This window comes from Balaenoptera ricei, chromosome 4 (assembly GCF_028023285.1).
Source record: "Balaenoptera ricei isolate mBalRic1 chromosome 4, mBalRic1.hap2, whole genome shotgun sequence".
Classification (NCBI taxonomy): Eukaryota; Metazoa; Chordata; class Mammalia; order Artiodactyla; family Balaenopteridae; genus Balaenoptera; species Balaenoptera ricei.
The window spans coordinates 93,735,780-93,756,618 of record NC_082642.1 but is presented as its reverse complement, the minus strand read 5'-3'; the positions used below and the strand labels follow the sequence as shown (position 1 = coordinate 93,756,618).

The window sequence follows — 20,839 nt, the reverse complement described above, 5'->3', positions numbered from 1 at the left end:
ACCATTAGTCATTGGGGAAATACAAATTCAAACCATAATGAGATACCACCCCATACCCACTAACATGGATAAAATTAAAAGGACTGACAAATGTCAGATGTTGGAGAGGCTATTAAACAACTGAAATTCTTATGCTCTACTATACAACCCAGCAATCCTTGATATTTACCCATGAGAAATAAAGACATATGTCTTCACAGAGACACACACACAAATGTCCATAGCAGTTTTCTTCATAATACTGAAAACCTGGCATCCTGAATTTTTGCAGTTGGTGAATGGATAAACAAATGGTGCTATATATATACAATGAAATACTGCTGAGCTATAGAAAGGAATGGACTACTGGTAACATGAAACAACATGAATGAATTTCAAAAGCATTACGCTACATGAAAGACACTAGGCACGAAAAGACTACACATTACATGAAATCCTAGAAAAAGCAAAACTACTGTGGCATTAAGCAGATCAGTGGTTACAGGGGATGGGGTGGGGGGAAGGATTTGATTGAAAAGGGGCTGGAGGGAACTCTTTGGGCTTATATAAATGTTCTATATCTTGGTTGTGGTGGTATTTACATGACTGCATACATTTGTTAAACTCATCAAAATCTGTATGGATAATGATTGGATTTTACTGTGTATTTTACCTCAATAAAACTGATTATTTTTAAACACACACACATGCACACACAAAGAGAACTGCCAAAGATAGGAAGTGTTCAAAACCATCAGGGGTGTTGTTGAAAGGATTGCTGCGGTCCCTAAATTCCTCCATGGACCCTGGGTTAACAACACCTGCTGTAAGGCTGAGAGTGGGACAACAGCACGGTCATAACAGTCAACATAGAGGAATTTTCACCCGAAGTTGCTTCAGTAGTAAGTCCATGCCAGTAGGAACTCAGGCTTTGGGAGGTCCAGCCCACTAGAAATTTCCCACTTGAGCCTCTCCATGCAACCTTGTGTATTATTTGGTAGCACCAGCTGGCTAACCCATTTAGGCACCAACATCTGGAAGATTTCCTTTTCCTCCTCCTTCTAAACCTTACTTTCAGAAAAGGATTGGAAACTTATTTTCCCATCACTAAATGATTGCTAAAACTAAATGTATTATACCTCCCAGTAGTATTTTTATTTTAGTAAAGAATAGAGCTGTAAGTAAAACCTATTCCCAACATTAGAACTTAAGGCACAATGAACAAAAGAAGGCATTTGCTTTTTGGATGAAAGAAGCTCCTTCTCAGTCCCCATGAAATCTCATCAAGGAACCATCTATTCCACATATATGGCAACAACGATTTCTCTCTGAGTCCTAGGACTTAGGAGCCTCTTCAAACTTTCCCTCTTTTAGTTTTTATGGGCAATACATTTTCTGAAGTTGTTTTTGTCTCTTTCAGAAACCATCAAAGTGGAGGGGAAAGAGAGTGAACAGACTGAGAAAAGGTGAGTCCTGACCCTACAACATTGTTGAAAGAGGTACAATGCCCAGAGAGTCTATAATTTAACTAGGCTTGGTCTGAGGCATGCTGAGACCTCAGCATACATGAACTAATGGAGAGGAAGAGGAAAGTCAGACTAGTTAGGACTTGGAGGAAAATGTCCTAGCTATAAATGGATGGCAGTGTGCCCTATGCACAATGCCCAAGGGTCATGGCAAGTTCAGTTGTGGTCAAGTAAAAAATTAATACCAAAAGGGTCTGATGTGGTGAGCATAGGCTGCATCTTATTCACCATGGTAACCGCCGTACCTGGCACAGTGCCTGGGTGTCCTACATGTGTGGAATGAATAAATAAATAAGTGAGGAGTGATAATATGTACCCTCTAGCCTCAGTGTCTTTGCATCTGCTGTGCCCTCTGCTTGGAATGTTCTTTGCCACTTCTTCACCTCATTCTTCAGATCCTGACTCAAGTTGCACTTTCTTAAAAACCCTTCCCAAACTAGATTGTGTCAGCCTGTTATAGTATCATGTGGATTCCTGTGTTTTTTCTTCATAACACCAGGTTATACTTATATACTGGTATAATTATATTATTAAACTCTATAAACTTAACTAAATCAAACTTTATAGAGGGCAGGGAACATATCAGTGAAGCTCATCATTGTGCTGCCAGAACCTAGCACAGTGCCTGGCATATAGTGCTCAATAAATTTTTTAAACTGTGAAATTGCAGCAGCAGATATGTTTGTGTCTATAGAAAGTAGCCTTTTAATAATACTAACAGTTTTCAGTAGTTGTAATTTTCATGGTGAATACTGGTTGAAAGATGATAGGACTTATAGAATTTACACTCTAATGGTTTGATAAGTATATAACATGTTGAAAAGGAGTTTTGTGGAAAAGTAAACATTATTCTGGGCTTTAGTTTCTCTTACGTTTGCTTTCAGCTGAGCAATAGTTTAAGTTGTTTGTTTGATTTGTACTTATTTTTCATTTATTTGGCTTTCTTTCTAGATCCTTTACCTAATCAAATCCAAATAAGAACAGCACTTAAGTAACCCTAAATATGGCATAGGGAGAAGTGTGTATATCCTTTTCTTTATATTTTCCTTTGTTCACGTACGAGGGCTGTGGAAGGCAAAATTTGGTGAGGTGCTTTTTTTTCTTTAAGAGTGCAAGTTTTCAGATTGTTTTTAAAAATTCAGTTTATTTAAACCAAAAAAAAATTTACCCATTTCTCCCACCTCCATACCCCGCCACCTCTGGCAACCATCAATCTGTTCTCTGTATCTATAAACTGATTTTTTAAAATTATTATTATTCCTTTATTTTTAGATTCCACATATAAGTGAAATAATATAGTATTTTTCTTTCTCTGTTTGACTTATTTCACTTAGCATAATACCCTCAAGGTCCATCCATGTTGTCACAAATGGCAAGATTTCATTCTTTTTTATGGTCTACTGTATGTGTGTGTATGTGTGTATCACAATTTCTTTATCCATTCATCCATCAGTGGACACTTAGATTGCTTCCATATCTTGGCTATTAAAATAAATATTTGTTGAAAGAATGAATGTATGCATGATGGAATACACAAAGATTCCTGGTGATCCATCCTTTCACAGCATGATGCAATCAGATTGTCTGTACCTCCACCCACCCTGAGAAACTGCACTCTCAAGAATATCAATGCTCTGGTCACATAGTCATGGGGTCAAAGCAACCCTAAGTCAAAAACCTGGTCACAGGGCTTCCCTGGTGGCACAGTGGTTAAGAATCCGCCTGCCAATGCAGGGGACACGGGTTTGAGCCCTGGTCCGGGAAGATCCCTCATGCCGCAGAGCAACTAAGCCCGTGTGCCACAACTAGTGAGCCTGCGCTCTAGGGCCCGCGTGCCACAACTACTGAAACCTGCACGCCTAGAACCCGTGCTCTGCAACAAGAAGCCACCGCAATGAGAAGCCCGCGCATCTCAACGAAGAGTAGCCCCTGCGCACCACAACTAGAGAAAGCCTGCACGCAGCAACGAAGACCCAATGAAGCCAAAAATAAATTAATTAAATAAATTTATAAAAAAAACCTGGTCACAGAGACACAGGTCATGATCCCAGGGTGCACAGCTCCCAGTGTGCCCAGCACTTATCTGGATACACCAGCCGCTGTGAGTCTCGGAATCCAGGATGGTGAGCCCAGGTGCTGAGATCTTGCCTGCCCTGTCAGACTTAGCTCAGAAGTGGTCCGGAAGAGCTGCAGAGGGAAGGCAGCAGGGAATCAGCATAGGGCAGGGGCAGGCCCAGACAAAAATCAAAGATAATAATTTAGGAAGTGTGGACGGTACATCTCCACCTCTCTTCAGTAGTTTATTTCTCCTCATTGCTAATGCAATGTCCCCTTATATTCTGCCCTATCATTGAAATCTAGAAAGAGAAAGTGGCTCTACTGTGAAATCTCACTGAATTCTTTTCTCTGTTTTTCCAGAGTAGAGCTCCAAGAACCTGAAAGATCTGATGAAGCCCAGTGTGATATTAACATTTCAAAGACAGCCTCAGGCGACAAAAGCGCTACACATTTTTAATTAAAGAGTAAATGCCATATGACTATCCGGTTTTTATATGCTTTTCTTTTCAAGTTTTGACTGACCTTTTTCTTGTCTGTCTAAGCCTTCCCAGAAGGCAAGAGAATATTACTATTAATAATAGAGGGGGCTTCACGATTCCCTCTAAGTGAAATAGCCTCCCTACAATGCCAGCTCTGCTCTCTATGCCAGGAGCAGATTTTAACTGTTTCTTTTCATTTCGGAGCACAGTTGTGGGTCAAGCCCACCTAACTGGTTCCTGGCTCAGGAATCATGTGTAAGACTAACACCTCCTGTTTCAGATTCAGTCTCTTAATGTTATAAATTGTGTTTTATGTAAAACTCCCAATTCCTGGAATTGTGGCTTTTATCTACCCTGAATCTCAGGTAGTGCCTCATTCCATCCTGTATACCTGTGACTGAACAACTACCTTTTCAGTCCGGGTGGGAGTTATGTATTTTATGGCCTTATAGTGTTAATATTAATATTTTGAAGTATAAAGAAATATGTACTATAATAATGTAATTACTGAGAAAAGTCCACCCTCTGCTAAGGAGTTCCTGTCCCTCTGTGAGGGTCAGTAAGGAAAGTGGTGGCCCAGTGTGCTGACAACAGTGAGCAGACCAACTCAAAATCTGGGAAATTAGAGACAGAGAAGGAACCTGTTCTGTAGCCATTACCGTCTGGGCTGTTGCTAATGTTAAGGAGGATCCACCTGCCCAAGAAGCTACTGCTGAGCCTTAGCAAAGAGTGCTGGATAAAGCAGGAGAGCGCTGTGCATCATAAACCCTGCTTCTCTTCTCAAAGAAAATGACTGTGACGATGGCCTGGGGCAACTGTTCAAGAGCCAAGAGAGAGATCGCAATACTCAAAACAGGAAAGAAAATGAAAGATCTTGACCAACAGAAATACACATGAACGTTCAGTCTGTCCAGTCCTTCGACAAGCCATAGGAAGAGCAACGGATGGACAGTCTGTCCAAATGGACTTAAGGCCGACTGCAGTTTCCTTGGAGGTTGGTGATTGGTTTTGATGATAGCCAGGTTGTTGTGATGTTTCATCTGGCTGGAAGCACAGCTGGGTGGGGAGAGCTATCATCTTAATAATGGGGTGAATGGAAGGAGGCTTAGGGCTCTTTCAATGAATGGCCGAGAGGGAAGGAGCTGGAGCAGAATTAAAAGGACCAGAATACAAATTGCCCAGAGGCTGACTTAGCCTGCAGATGTCCTAAGGAGGTGATGGTTGGCCCAGAGAAGGGCTAGCCAACTTGTGTCTGAGGACTGTCTATGCGTCATTCTCAATGATGGGAAACCTGGGCGCAAGAGAGGAATATATTAGCCCTGTAGAAATGAGCTAGGAGACTCTGGCTCTAAGGCAGCATCACTAAGGGATGGAGAAGCCTCAGTCCAAACCTAAAGAGAACTTTGGGAAAGCCACAGAAATAGTAGTTCTTCTTATTCTACATAAAGGACCCTAAAGGGTTATAATCAGCTGTGCTAGCCATGCTTGTACTTGTAATCGTACCATCTGTGTGCTCTGCCCTGCCCTTGCCTTCCTTAGGCTCTAAGCATCTTGCTGTTTTGTAACATGTTTTTTTTTTACTTTTTATTTTATATTGGAGTATAGTTGATTAACAATGTTGTGATAGTGTCAGGTGTATAGCAAAGTGATTCAGTTATACATATACATGTATCTATTCTTATACAGAGCAGTTCTCAATAAATTTCTATTAAAATGATGTAAAAGTCAAATTTTCTTCTTCTATTTTAACAGTACTTATAGTCTGATATTACTCCCTCTATCCTCCTAATGTATGTCCTTCCTCTTAACAGCTCTAAGGTAGCCCCATTCTCCAGTCACCTAGCTAAAAGCCTCTGACTCACCCTAAACCCTCTCCTCTTCCCTTTCCTCTGTGTCTCATACGATTCTATGTTTATCTAGTTACTGAGACATATGTCAGGTAAGGTATGTTGTTTCTCCGGATAACTAGGAAATCTGAAGTTAAGGAAGGGATACTTGCTTTTCAGTTTGTAATGTTTTATACCATGTAATGTGTGCTTGCATGTACATTAAACAAAAGCTTAGTATAAAAATTTATTCATTGAAAATACTCCGATTATAAAATAAATGCATGTAATTGTATTGTATATTTGAAAGTTGCTAAGAAGCAACTTCTTCTCATCACAAGAAGAAAAATTCTTAACTATGTGTAGTGATGGATGTTAACTTATTGTGGTGATCATTTCATACTATACACTATATCAAATCATTATGTTGTACACCTAAAAGTAATACAATGTTATATGTCAACTATATCTCAATTAAAAATAAATACATGGCATGTGAGAAGAGTCATTATGGAAATTATGGAAAAAAGAAAACTGTCCAGGCTCTGTGAAGGCAGGACTGTGTCTAATTTCTTCACCAGTGGATCCCAGGCACCTAAGGTAGTACCTCAAAACTATTTGTTTAAAAGGGACTTCCCTGGTGGCACAGTGGTTAAGAATCCGCCTGCCAATGCAGGGGACATGGGTTCGATCCCTGGTCCGGGAAGATCCCACATGCTGTGGAGCAACTAAGCCCACGCGCCATAACTACTGAGCCTGCGCACCACAACTACTGAAGCCCATGCGCCCTAGAGCCCGTGCACCACAACTACTGAGCCCATGTGCTGCAACAACTGAAGCCTGTGGACTCTAGGGCCCGCGTGCCTCAACTACTGAGCCCGCGTGCTGCAACTACTGAAGCCCGTGTGCCTAGAGCCTGTGCTCTGCAATAAGAGAGGCCACCGCAATGAGAAGCCCGCGCACCACAACAAAGAGTAGCCCCCGCTTGCTGCAACTAGAGAAAGCCCGCATGCAGCAATGAAGACCCAATGCAGCCCAAAATTAAAATTAAATAATTAAAAATTTTTAAAAAAATTAAATAACTAAATAAAAAATAAAGATTGAATAAAACATTAACATGCCCTCTGGTGAAAACATCCCCTCTTTGTACATTAAATTCTCTAGGCCTTCTGTGTGCCAAGTCTGAGAGAAAGAACCCCAAGAAAGGTGAAAAGTGAAACAGTACTAGCTAATATTACTGGTGTTTATTTTGTACCAGGCATTCTTATAAACCTTTAAACTCACTATCCCATCTAATCCTCACAACAACCCTGTGATGAAGGTACTGGGCCATTATGCCCATTTTGCTGATGAGGAAACATAGGGACAGAGAAGTCACAGTGATTTACCCAAGGTCATTAACTTAGTAAGGGGCAGAGCTGGGGAAAATTTTGCGAATCATCATCCCTTCCACCTCTTTATTTCCCAGCCTTGTGTTTTCTGGCCATGGAAGAGGCCGCATCTTGGTTGGTTACAGGTTGAGTGCCTACACTCCATCTTACACTACACTACCTCAGCCTTCCAAGGTGGTGCCTCCAGAAGACCCATCACTGAGTTTTCCAGAAGCCATTCCATCATCTCATAAGTCCAGAAGCTGTGGATGATAAGGCACGTGATATGACCAATGAATATGTTTTTGGTCAGAGAAAACGTGAGCTACGGTTGCTGACTCTAACTTCTTCCCCTTATTATACTTTTGCAATCTACCCTCCTCCCTCTGCCCTTCTGAAGCCAGTTTCATCTACTCAGTGTCCTCACATTTGTGAACCCAGGCTAGAAAGCAAGGAGTCATCTCTGACCACTGCCCTCTGACCTTTCCCTTGGCGCCCACTGCCCACCCCCACCCTCCTGCCACATCTGGTCATCACCAGGCCAGGCAAAGATTCCTCCAGCTTTAGCATCCAGCCACTGTTTTCTCATTCAAGCCCTTATTTCCTCATTCCAAGAACATGACAATCACCAACCAAATAATCCCAGTCTACTATCTCTCTTACCCTGCATTTTGTCCAAAACATCAAAAGGAACAAGGAGATAAATAGTGAAATGAAGGTCTCCCTCACATTCCTTTTCCCTAGCCACGAAGAGGCAGCACTGATCTCCAGCTTCTTATGCATCTTTCTATAGATACACTATGCCTCTAGGTAAGTGTTCATGTGTGTTTAACATGTGTATACATATGTACACACATATATAGTATGTGTATACATATACATACATACACATACATTTATATGTGGGTGTGTGTTTGTGTGTATGTTTTCCCCTTATTCAGGCAGATTTGCTTTTACTCTATACCTAAGCAACCTAAAGAGCCTAAACTAAGGATCTTGCAAAGATAATTAAGAGAGATACCAGTCTTTAGTACGACCCTTCAAATTAAAAACGTACTTCTTTCATGTGTCAGTTTTCAGTCTCACCCGTATGCCAGAATTATTATGGATCTTATAAAAGTGAGGTTCCATTGGCTTTCACCATGGCTACCGGTTCACACCAGGAGAAAAAATACATATAGATACAGAGTCCTGCACTGTCTTTAGACACAAATTTCCGAACCTGTTCTAATCTGAACAAGCTAGATCCTAGGTCTGGTGAATAAATTCTGCACTGAATCTCCTGGTTCCTACATTTCATGTATTTGTCTTTATTTACTTTGGTTGTACATTCACTTTGGTTGTACATACATATCCACCAGTAACTTTCTGAGAAAGGTATGTAGGGATTAAATTTAATGAGATTTTGTATATCTGAAAATGTATTTATCCTACTCTCTCACTCAGTCATTTGGCTCAATAGAGAATTTTGGATTAGAAATCATTTCCATTGTCTCTAGCTTCCAGTGTTGCCCTTGAAAAATCAGTAGATATTCTGATTCCTTATCTTTATGTGGAAGTTTTTAGGATCTTCTCTTACCTCCAGTGTTCTTAAATTTTGTAATGAAATACCTATTCACCCACTATTATTAGCACTGAGGTGGCCTTTTCTATCTGGAAACTCATGTCCTTCACTCCAGGAAAATGTTCCTGAATTGTTTCATTGATTATTTTTCCCTCTATTTCTCTCATCTCTCATTCTAGATTATTGGATTCCAGTGTTGTACCTCCTAGAATGATCCTCCTATTTTCTTATCTTTCTCTCCTCTTCTCTGTATTTTTGTCTTTGTTCTATGTCTTAAAGGTTTTACAACTTAATTTTCCAATCTGTCTGTTGTATTTTTAAATTTCTGCTATCATGTTTTCATTTCCAAGAGCTCTTTTTTGTTCTCTGAATATTTCTTTTTCCAAGGACCTTGTTGTTCATGGTTGCAATATCATCTATCAACTCTCTGAAGATATTAATGATAGGTTAAGCTTTCTTTTTCCTGCATTGTCTTTGTATACTCCAAGTTGTTTCTTCTTGCTTTGGTATATATCATCCATGTTGGGGGATTCCTTAAATATCTAATATTCCTTGATTGCCTGTTCATGTTAAAAGTGCAGAACTGAAGATTTGTTTGGAGGATCTGAGTCTATGGATGGCCTTGTTAACTTTAGCTTTACTGTAAAGGGATCTGGCAGGAGCGCTTTGTCAGGAAACCATCTTTAGGTCTTTCCTGTTGGGCTGGTAGTTTTCCAGTATCTTGCCTGAAAGGTAGAAGTCTGGCTGTCAGAATTTTGGGAGACAAGTGAGAGAAGAGGGGTGTGTGTGTACGTGTGTGTGTGTTAGTGGTGGAGTCTCTGCAATCTTTATTCAGTATGTATAAATTTACTCTGTCCCTATGTTTTCAGTAGGATAACTCCATCCTCAAATGTGTGAGATGTCCCTCTTTTCAAACACTTTCTGCTTTTCCCTCTCCAGATAATAAAACTCCAGATTTCTGCCAGGGTGGGAGCGGAAAGTTGCCCAGTGGTATGGAGTGGGAAAGAGAGCTCAGCTTCTCAAACAACTTTTACCCAGTATTCCTTATTTTGGCCCTCACACTCACTGTCAATTGGTTCCCAGTCTTGCCATTTCCTGAGGCTTTTGATGACTCTGGGGTACAAATTGGGTTGTTTCTTGGTTTCTACACTGACAGGAAAGATTTGGCTATTCTGCCTTCCTAAGTTAGTTACCAGGCATCCATCTGTTTTTCAGATTCCAAACTGTTGTCTCCTTTCTTATTCTTGTACTTGAAATTAAAAAATATTTTTTCTTTAGTTTTAGTGGAAGTTCAGGAGGTAATGGAATTAGATGTGTGTATTTAATCAATACTCTTACCTGGAACTCCACTATTCAAAAATTTCAAGGACTCTACCATTGACTGCCTTCAGCCTAAAATCCAAAGTCATCAACAGTGTGACTCAAAACTAACTCAACTCTTTACCAACCTTATTTTTCCCTCTTCTCATATTGGATATCCATGATGCTGCCAAATTTAACTACTAATAGTTTCCAAAATATAGCTTGTATTATCTGGGTTGTTTTCACTTGTGCTATTCTGTGTGTCTCTGGAATATTTCTCACCATCTCTTTCTGCTTATTGGACTCTTGTTCATCATTAGAGCTCAGCTCAAATACCACTACTTCTGTTGGGTCACATACCTCACCACTAGCCAGGCTGCACAAAATTGACACAGTATCTTGTGATCCAAGAATACCCATTCCAGCAATAATTCATTCCTCTCCCAACACTTCCTTTCCCCACCAAGCACCATGACTCTGGCCACTGGCCAGTATATAGAGCAGCTCCAGGTATCCCAAGGGGAACCTCAAGCCACTGAATAAGCAAGAGTTCTTGTTCACAGCCTTAGTCCTAAACTTCTTGGTCTGGGTAGTTTCATGCTCTACCTGCCATCTTCACCCCAACCATCCTAGCTCTCAACTGCCCAGCTGCCTCCTGTCCTTGCCACAACACTCAGACCTGACAATCAGCTCCACCTCCCAGGTTAGAACTTTAGTTTCCCACTCTAAGAATGACTTGGATTTACTCCCTTAAAAAAGCTGCCTCTGGCCACCCAGGATAATCATCCCCCCATCATCTCAGCCTTCAGAACCCATTATTTCAGAGCGTTCACACCAGACGAGCTCTTCCCAGCCAACAGGAAGCAGGATCACAGGGTACATACTTGACTCTATACAGGAGGTAGAGGTATCTACCCTGTATCTACCCCTCAATTTTAGTAGAGATCCTTATTAACTAAAGTAAAACCTCTCATTTCATGAAATCATATAATTCTAGAGCTTAAAAGAAGTCAAATAGTCCTTGGCCCTCATGGGAGATGGAGGCTAGGTACCACAGGAATTGGGAAGCAGGGTCTGGAGAGATGGGAAAGAAAGTGAAGATTCATTCAGAGATGGGTGGGGTGGTGGCAAGGTTAAATTAGACTAGAAAAGGAAAAATGTCCATTAGAGCAACATTTCTGAACCTTGCTACACTCTGTTTGCCAGCATGTAACAAAATGCTTCTAATTATGTAGGCAGTTATCTATCTGTTCCTTATAACTTTCTTAAGAAAATGCTTTCCTGCTGACAGTGCATTAACAAACATTGAGGATAAAAGGCATGATAATGAAGGAAACAAAAAGGGATCAGAATCAGTAGTTTCCACATCTTATAAGAAGCACATAAGATTTCCCACTGCTCGGGCTTCCCTGGTGGTGCAGTGGTTGAGAATCCGCCTGCCAATGCAGGGGACACGGCTTCGAGCCCTGGTGTGGGAAGATCCCACATGCCGCGGAGCAACTGGGCCCGTGAGCCACAACTACTGAGCCTGCATGTCTGGAGCCTATGCTCTGCAACAAGAGAGGCCGCGATAGTGAGAGGCCCGCACACCACGATGAACAGTGGCCCCCGCTTGCCGCAACTAGAGAAAGCCCTCGCACAGAAACGAAGACCCAACACAGACAAAAATTAATTAATTAATTAATTTAAAAAAAAAAAAGATTTCCCACTGCTCAACTTATTTCTTATTAATCTACACTTTCAATTAGAGTGATTAATAAATTTTCTTTAGTGGACAAGGGCAATACATCTCAGTATGTATAGTGTCCTAAAGTAGTACTCTACTTTAGTAGAGTCTAAATCAGAATCACAGAGTTCAGGGAACCATAGATGCTATGCCTTAGGTCAAGGCTGTCTACTAATGACACTTTCAGAGGAAACTAATACCTAGCCTTCCTCATGCTGGCACCAATTATGTTCTTCCCTATTCATACGTACACAAGAACAATGAAGTATTTTTATAAACAAGTGTAACTCAACAAAGATTAGAGTGCTCAGTACCTTTTAAGTGTTTTTATTATGAAAAGATGCCTTTTAAAAATACACATGAACTTATTTCAGAAAGTAGCTCTCCACCCTGGCAGCAGTGCCAGCTTGATACTACTCAGCACATGTGGCAAAGTGGCATCTCTTCCCATGATCTGATTGTAAATCATTGTTCCTGAGGTTAAATGCTGTGAACTCATGGATTTCCTAAATATAGAGAGTACAGAGTAAAGAGTCACTAAATAGTCCTAACAGTCTATTAGAAATGGAAGAAACATAGAAAGCATCCAGTAGAGCCCTTCCATTTTATGTGGCAAATGAGGGCAGAGGAGAGGGATTCACCAAACATTAAAGAGAGCTATGACCAAAAGTCAGGTTCCCCAGCTTCAGTCAAGGGTGCTTTCCACCTTACTGTGCCTTTCCGTGCTTCCTGTTACCTGGACCATCTGGGAAATGGGCGTTGACAGAGTATAACGCAGCAAGAGCATGGACTTTCTGTCAAGTAGACCAGACACTGCTATAGTTGGCATGTAACCTTAGGCAAATTACTTAATCTTTCTGATTCTAGGTTTTCTTATGTGTAAAATAGGGTTAATACTACCTCCTTACCTACCTCATAGAATCAGGGGCAATCCAAAAGATACAAGGATTATACAGTTAAAGAAGAGAAGGGAAGGGAAGGGGCTTCGGCAAACAAACAATTGGGTACCTTGTTGCAGCAAGGTGGGGCTGGCGGTGGTGAGGGAGCATTAGAAGCAGGAGAATGGGAACAGGAAGCCATCGTGGAGTAATAGGGGTAGGCGTGGGTTCTTTCATATAACACTCAGCCCAGAAGTCCCCCCACACCCTGCCGAAAGCCAGAAATGCTCCTACAATACCCCCCGCATCAGCCTCATTTGAAGAAGTCTCTCAGCATCTAAACCCAGGGACTGAGATGATTCATGTAATCATGTTATGCACATGGGACTTTTCCATCCTTACCGTCTGAGGCCAAAGCCATCTTTCTAAGACTCCCTTTATATTTCCTTTGTCAAGATTATTTCCAGACATGTAATAATTTCTACTTCTCTGTCATGGTGGCAGAGAGCTCTGTCCTTACTAAGTGTAACATGAGATTCTAAGCAGCCGGACTGAGAGGAAAAAGGGGATCTCTCAAGGGCTAGGGCCTCCCTGCTAAGATTTTGGAGGACTTCGTCTTAAAGGGTAGTCGTGCAGAGGACGGTTTGTTGGGGGAGGGGTGTACAGGAAAAACAGGAAACTGGCACAATTAACCCCTACAAGTTTGGCATTTCTAAGGAGATGAACTAGGAGAAGCCTCCTGATATTTCCAGGCTGGACCCCAGTGCCCAGGCTCATCAGACTGAAGACAGGATCAAGTAGACTCCACTACAGAAGCAGATGCAAATGACAGGGAAATGAAAACTTAAGTGAGCTGCTTTAGGAGGGATGGACCACAGGAGTTCTCTGCACTCAATCATAATGGGAGGAAAGAAATCCTAACATTGGGTATTAGAAAAACTATATGATTCAGGCATAGCCGGCAGACTGAAAATAGTATTATCAATCACAGTCTTTGATTTAGTCACCAAAGTGAAAAAACCTTTTTCTATGTCATAGACCCAGCATGGGGTTAGGGCAAAGGTTAATTTCAGATGTGAGAGCGCAGAGACAGAGTGGGAAGCAGGGGATCTTTGCTCCCAGAACACTGGTTACCTAATAATTAAAGCCCTCCCTTAAATTCATATTTGCAACCCAGAGCATATACCTGAAGCTTATTATTAGAACAGGCCAGGGTATGGTCACCATGCTAACTGGTAACACAAACTAGTTACATGCTGTTTCCACCAGTACACCTGCCACTTTTTAACTGCACACATCAAGTATTTACCCTCAGGCTTCAGGCCTCACAACCTCTGTAAGAATAGCTGAGCTGTGTCCACTTGATGGGAAAACATCAAGCCCATTCCATTAAAAAAAAAAAAAAAAAAAAAAGCCAAACCAAACAATTAAATCAGTCCTTTACTTTTTTTTTTTTTCTCCAGTTTTCAATTTACTTGTTGAACTCTCTTGGAGTCACAGCTTCAGAGTTATATTTGAGACTCTCATTATCCATTTAAAAAGAAAGGAAAAAGAAGGAATGCTTTTTTAACATTAAAAATAAATCTTGTTCCTGTGTCCAAACCAGCCATACATATTAACATGGGTGAGTGTCCCCAGGGTTTAAACTCTGGCTGGAAAAAAAATATTGTAGCAAGATTCAAAGAAACAAGATGACATATCAATGAGAATTTTAATTCTCCCTGAGTAATTGCTTATATTAAGAACTTAATAGAAATGGTTTATTTGCAGCAGGAAATATAGGTAAGAGATGAAAAAGATCTCGTATCAGGGTGTTTAGCATTGGAAACAATTGTCAAATCTTCCCAACACTAGGTAAGGGGTCGATGCTGCCTCATTGCCATTGTCATCGTCATCATCATCATCATAGCTATTTATTGAGCACACTACATGCCAGGCACCCTGTTAAACAGCTTACATATATTATCTTGGGAAGAAGGAAGAAAGGCTGCATCATCTTGTAGAAGTTTAAGAACTCATTTTAAGACGAGAAGGGAGAACCAAAAGGAAAGTGTAGTGATATGAGATAGTATGAGAATTTAGAGAAGAAAAAAAATTATGAGAGCAGCAGAACAGTGAGCAAGTATGTTACTGTAGTGGGGCAGAGTGGGGAGGCGCAGTCTAAACCCAAATTGTCCTACACTAAGACAGGTATAAGTGATCATGAGGAGAGAATTGGTGGGGAAGAACTGGTGTTGCTAGGGAATAATTCATCCTAAAAAAAGAGAGAATCCAGGCATAGATGTTTGATTCAAGAATCATGGAACTATTGCCAAGAGAGGTAAGTAGATTTTGAGGAAACCAGAGTATCTGTCCCTCAGCTTATTGTCTGATTCATGTTTAACCTGAAGATGGAGCCAGTCCTAAGAAGCAGATCCAGGAGATAAATCCTGGTGATGTCATGCAGGTACTGTTCCCACCACACCTGAAACAAATGTACTCCTGGGCTCTCCAGTTATGTTTTTCTTTCTCTCTCTCTCCCTCTCCTCTCCTCCCACCCTTTTTATTCCTCAAGTTGGTTTTATTCTTTAAGTCATACTTTCTGTTCTATACAACAAATATATTCCTAATTGAAACATCATAGAACAGAAAAACCTTGGCTCACCTGAGTCCAGCACAATCAATATTTTTAGGCCACTCTCTTTCTCTCTCTAGCTTCATTTTTGGCTCAGATTTTCTCTGCATGTTGATCTCTTCTCCTGTTACAGGCAGATTCCTTCGGTGGAGCTAGAAAAGACATCCACAAGCAACTCTAACTTATGTTGTCCAGAGCATCTTTTCTGTTAGCTCCAGCAGAAATATCCTTGAGAGGAAGCTGATTGGGCTTGTTTGGGTCACATGTTCATCCCTAAAGTAATCACCATGGCCAGAGATTTTTGACCTTATGAAACAGGTCCAAGTATTATTCTCCTCTTCTCCCTCCCCAAAATGCTAGGGGAATGGAGTCAACCCAAACTTAAATACATGGAATTGGGGAAAGGTGGTGTACTGGATGTTGCTGGTGCCCCGCCCAGGCCCCCTTTATCTTCATGGATCCCCCAGATGCTGTGAATGTTGACTGACAACGAGCCACAGCTGCCCTCTCTTTGAGACCTGCCCTTGGCCAAATAGGAACCTCCTCCCCTAATTCTCTTTATTTAAAATTTGACTTTGTTCGTTGTGAATTTGGGGGGTTAATTTTGATTTATTTAAAATATTGCATTAAAAAAGTATTCACCTTGATTACTGAGATTTTGGTACTCCTCTAACTTTACCCTGCTCACCTCACCCTAGTCCTAGCCCTGGCTAAGAAGCTGCACTCCAGCCCTCTGCCATCCCCTCTGGGAGCAGACCTCAGCCAATGATTAACTGATGTAGGGGTACAAAAGGTTAGCCCCCTTGCCTCAAGATAGGACTAACTCTGCAGTTGAACTTTGTTCTAGAACTCCCCATGGGATCAGATTCTACAGCTAGTCTTCAGCTAGGACCACATTCCTGCTGGTTTTCATTCCTGCCCTGTTCCTGCCTTCCTCACTCTCTTTTTCTAAGAGCATTCATGGCAAGTTACTTGGATAAGATTCCCTGTCTTCAGGGAACCCTACCTAAGATAGTTGATACCAAAACAGGTCCTAGGAAGTAGACACTAAGTGTGAGATTTTGTAGTTGGATTACTCACCAGCTGGATGACAATGAGGACTAGATTTTGAGACTGCCTGGATGCTGTGGTGGTAGACTAAGGCTTACCTGTAATGAGCTATAGAGGGATACAGGTATAGCGGGATGTACTAACTGGTACAGTGTCCTAGCATTAAAGTCACCTGGTAATCTCTTAAAAATTCCTAACCAAGATCACACCTAAGACTAATGACATCGCAATTTCTTGGGGTAGGACACGGGCACCAGTATTTTTAGAAGCTCCCAGATGATTCCAATGTGTTGACCAATTTAGGAACTACTGTGTCAGGCAGTTGAGGGGTATGGGAGCAATAATAACTGTAAGGAAGAACCGTGGGATCAGATAGCTGTTGGTAATCACTACTGATTCTTTGCAGAGAGAAAAATCACAGGCTCAGCTGTACTCAACAACTTTAAGCAGTGAAAGAGTCAGAGTATTTCCTTGACGGCATTTAAAAAGGAGTCCCCTCTTCATTTAGCTGTTATCAACAAGCATCTCACAGTGGTAAACAGCTTATTAAGTGCATAGCATGATATTGACATCTTAAATCAGAGGCCACAAACTCCTTTGCATGTAGCTGCTGATCTTGGAAATGTGGAAACCCTGCGGAAGGCGGGCGGTGACCTAAAGGTTGTTGACAAGCAAGGGAAGACTGCCCTGGCCGTGGCCACCAGGAGCAGCTGCAGCCTCATCATGGACACGCTCATTAAAGCCGAGAGGTGCTACGCCTGGAGAGAGGGCCTCCTTGGTGGCGCAGTGGTAAAGAATCCGCCTGCCAATGCAGGGAACACGGGTTCGAGCCCTGGTCTGGGAAGATCCCAAATGCCGTGGAGCAACTAAGCCCATGCGCCACAACTACTGAGCCTGCACTCTAGAGCCAGCGAGCCACAACTACTGAGCCTGCGTGCCACAACTACTGAAGCCCACGTGCCTAGAGCCCGTGCTCCGCAACAAGAGAAGCCACCGCAATGAGAAGCATGCGCACCGCAATGAAGAGTAGCCCCTGCTCACTGCAACTGGAGCTGCTACAAGAGTAGCCCCTGCTCACTCCTCTGCAGCTGGAGGGGAGGCACAGCTGAGGATTTAATGAGAACTTTGAATTGCCTGAACCCTCTCGGCCTACCGAAGTGACCAACTCTCCCTTGTTGGAAGAGAGAGGACTTCCGCTGCTTAAAGGTTATAAAGAGGCCTCAAATGAGGCAGTAGGGTCACCAGATAATGTGCAAGATGTGCAGTTAAGTTTGAATTTCAGATAAACAATGAATAATATTTTAGTATCCTAATCTCCTGTATCCTACTTTTTTATTTGCTAAATCTTTCAACCACACTTTCAAGGCAATCCTTGCCCTCTTCAGGATCTGTTCCCACCTCCATCTGATCACGAGATGCACAGCTAAGACCAAGACTCTGTAAAACCTGACTGAGGGAATACAGGCTTGATAAAAGAAGAAAGAGAAGATATACAAAAGAACTGCAGGACTGGGCTAGCATGTACTGGCAGGAAATGGGAGTAGATCCTGGGGGTGCTGGATCAAGGGAGGAAGAATAAAAATCTAAAAAAGGGATTTAACATCTGGTTATTAAAGGGTTTTGAGTGACAGTTCTAATACACCACTGGGATGGTGCTTGAAGATTAGAAAAAACATGACACGTACCTAGCGAATGAAATAGAGATGCAAACTGTGGAGGAAAGTCTCAAAGGGCTTTGGGAAGTTGGAATGCTAGAATAAGCCTGCTTATAAACCTGAAAACCTATCACTGTCTCTGTTTCTCAGCAGGGCCTGGAAGATACTTCATTAACCAAGGCGATGAGAAACATGCTGGTGAGAGAGGGACACACATTTTCAAAAGTCCAGTAGTATCTGTTCTCTGTAGGCCAGGACTGACAGTAGAAGACACTTCTACAGAAGTGGGCTTTACAGTATCAATGGGGATGACAAAATTCTGGAATAGCAGAGACCAGGGGTGGCACTTAAACATCAGAGGTATTGGTCATAGTTAATGTGATGGGCAGCAAGTTTGGAACAGCAGCCAGGGGGGCCTCAGAGATCCCTAGAGATGGCTCATAGAACACGGTATTCCTGGGGGCAAGGAGACAGGCTGCCATCAGAGGCGCTGTGTGACTGCCCTATTTGTATGCCCCATGAAGCCGACCCTGCATAAAATATTCATACAATAGAACAACATAGAGCATTGAAAAGGAGGATGCTATAGGTGCACACACACTATAAGTCTCAGAAACATAATATTGTTTGAAAGAAATTAGTCACACATAAAAAACCATACAGTATAACTCTATTTATATAAAATTTGGAGTCCTGGGCAAATTAGACTATATTCATTAGGGTGCATACATAGTCTGTAAAACCATAAATCGAACAAGAAAAGGTTTATCACAAAGGCAGGATGAAGACTACCTTTGGGGGGAATGGTGGGCTTTTGACCTCAATTTTCATCTCATTCATTTTTGATCCCAGACAATTACTGATCTGCTTTTTGTCATTAAAGATAAGTTTATAGATAGTAGATTGACTTTCAAGAATTTTACATAAATGAAATCATACGGTGTGTATTGGCTTGGTTACTGGCTTCTTTCACTCAGCATAATTTGGAGAATCCACTTATTCTTTTTTTCAAATCTTTCAAATTTTTTATTTATTTTTTTGACATATAGTTGATTTACAATATTGTGTTAGTTTTAGGTGTACAGCAAAGTGATTCAGTTACATATATTTTTTCAAATTATTTTCCATTATAGGTTATTATAAGATATTGAATATAGTTCCCTGTGCTGTAGAGTAAATCCTTGTTGCTTATCTATTTTATGTACAGTAGTTTCTATCTGTTAATCCCATACTCCTAATTTATCCCCCCCCTCCTTTCTCCTTCAGTAACTATGAGTTTGTTTTCCGTGTCTGTGAGTCTGTTTCTGTATATAGATTCATTTGTATTAATTTTTAGGTTCCACATATAAGTGATATCATGTGATATTTGTCTTTCTCTGCCTAACTTACTTCACTTAGTATGATATTCTCTAGGTCCATCCATGTTGCTGCAAATGGCAATATTTCATTCTTTTTTTATGGCTGAGTAATAGTCCATTATATATATTCCATTTTATATATATATACACACACACACACACATATATATATACATAAAATCTCACATCTTCTTAAACCAATTGTCTGTTGATGGGCACCTGGGTTGTTTCCATGCTTTGGCTATTGTAAATAGTGCTGCTATGAACCTTGAGGTGTGTGTATCTTTCCAAATTAGAGTTTTCATCTTTTCTGGGTATATGCCCAGGAGTGGGCTTCCTGGATCATATGGTAGCTCTAGTTTAGTTTTTTAAGGAACCTCCATACTATTTTCCATAGTGGCTGCACCAGTTTACATTCCCACCAACAGTGTAGGAAGGTTCCCTTTTCTCCACACCCTCTCCAGCATTTATTATTTATAGACTTTTTGATGATAGCCATTCTGACAGGTGTGAGGCAATACCTCATTGTGATTTTGATTTGCGTTTCTCTAATAATTAGCAATGTTGAGCACCTTTTCATGTGCCTGTTGGCCATCTGTATGTCTTCCTTGGAGAGATGTCTATTTAAGTCTGCCCATTTTTTGATTGGGTGGTTTGTTTATTTTGATATTGAATTGTATGAGCTGTTTGTATATTTTGGATATTAACCCCTTGTCAGTTGCATTGCTTGCAAATATTTCCTCCCATTCCATAAGTTGTCTTTTCGTTCTTCTTTTCTGATCTACCTAAGGCTATAAAGTTCCCTTTAAAATCTGTCTTAACTGTATCCCCAAAATATGCTATGAAGCATTTTCATTATTGTTCAGTTCAAAATATTTTCTAAAGTCCAATGGGTCATTTATAAATGTGTTTCTTACCTAAATATTTAGGGGTTTTTTAGTTTTTTTGTTTCTTTTTGCTTTTACCAATTTTAGCTTAATTACATTGTGGTCAGAGAACATGATCTGCATAATTGCCAGCCTTTGGTTTTGTTGTGACTTCTTTATGGCTCAGCATGTGGTCAAATTCTTTAATATGTTCTGTTTGGGCTTGAAATGGAAGTACTTTCTGTAGTTGTTGGGTACAGTGTTCTATATAAGTTCATTATGTAAAAATCTCTTAATCATGTTAATAAAATCATTTAAATCCTTATTGAATTTTAGGGGGGATTGTTGTTCTATCAATTACTGAGAGAAACTTAAAATCTCCCACTATAGTTCTCCATTTTTCTATTTCTCTTTGTAATTCTGTCAATTTTTGCTTTGTATATTTTGAGGCTATATAATTAGGTGTATTATAAATTTTACATTGTAATGTCTTCCTGTGAATTGAGCCCTTTATTGTTATAGAATGATTCTCATTAACAGTAATTCTTTTTGCCTTGAAGTCTTCTTTGCGTGATGTTAATTAACATA

The 20,839-nt window shown here is 40.9% G+C and overlaps 1 protein-coding gene and 1 long non-coding RNA gene across 4 annotated transcripts in view; one reads left to right on the top strand and one right to left on the bottom strand.

Annotated features, from left to right (window-relative positions):
- Positions 1–4,044, top strand: part of CD86 (CD86 molecule) — a 60,634-nt gene extending 56,590 nt beyond the window's left edge. Inside the window, exons 6-7 of one of the 2 annotated variants that reach the window (XM_059921005.1) lie at positions 1,400–1,445; positions 3,924–4,044. In XM_059921005.1, coding sequence (XP_059776988.1) covers positions 1,400–1,445; positions 3,924–4,020 — 143 coding nt within the window. In that variant the 3' untranslated portion in view covers positions 4,021–4,044. The remainder of the gene's footprint in view (positions 1–1,399; positions 1,446–3,923) is intronic. The other variant, XM_059921006.1, reaches the window with a different exon arrangement.
- The window catches only part of LOC132364809 (uncharacterized), a 116,232-nt gene that overhangs the window by 62,157 nt on the left and 33,236 nt on the right, over positions 1–20,839 (bottom strand). For both annotated transcript variants that reach the window (XR_009502921.1, XR_009502922.1), the window contains exon 3: positions 15,353–15,474. This is a non-coding gene — a long non-coding RNA (uncharacterized LOC132364809). The remainder of the gene's footprint in view (positions 1–15,352; positions 15,475–20,839) is intronic.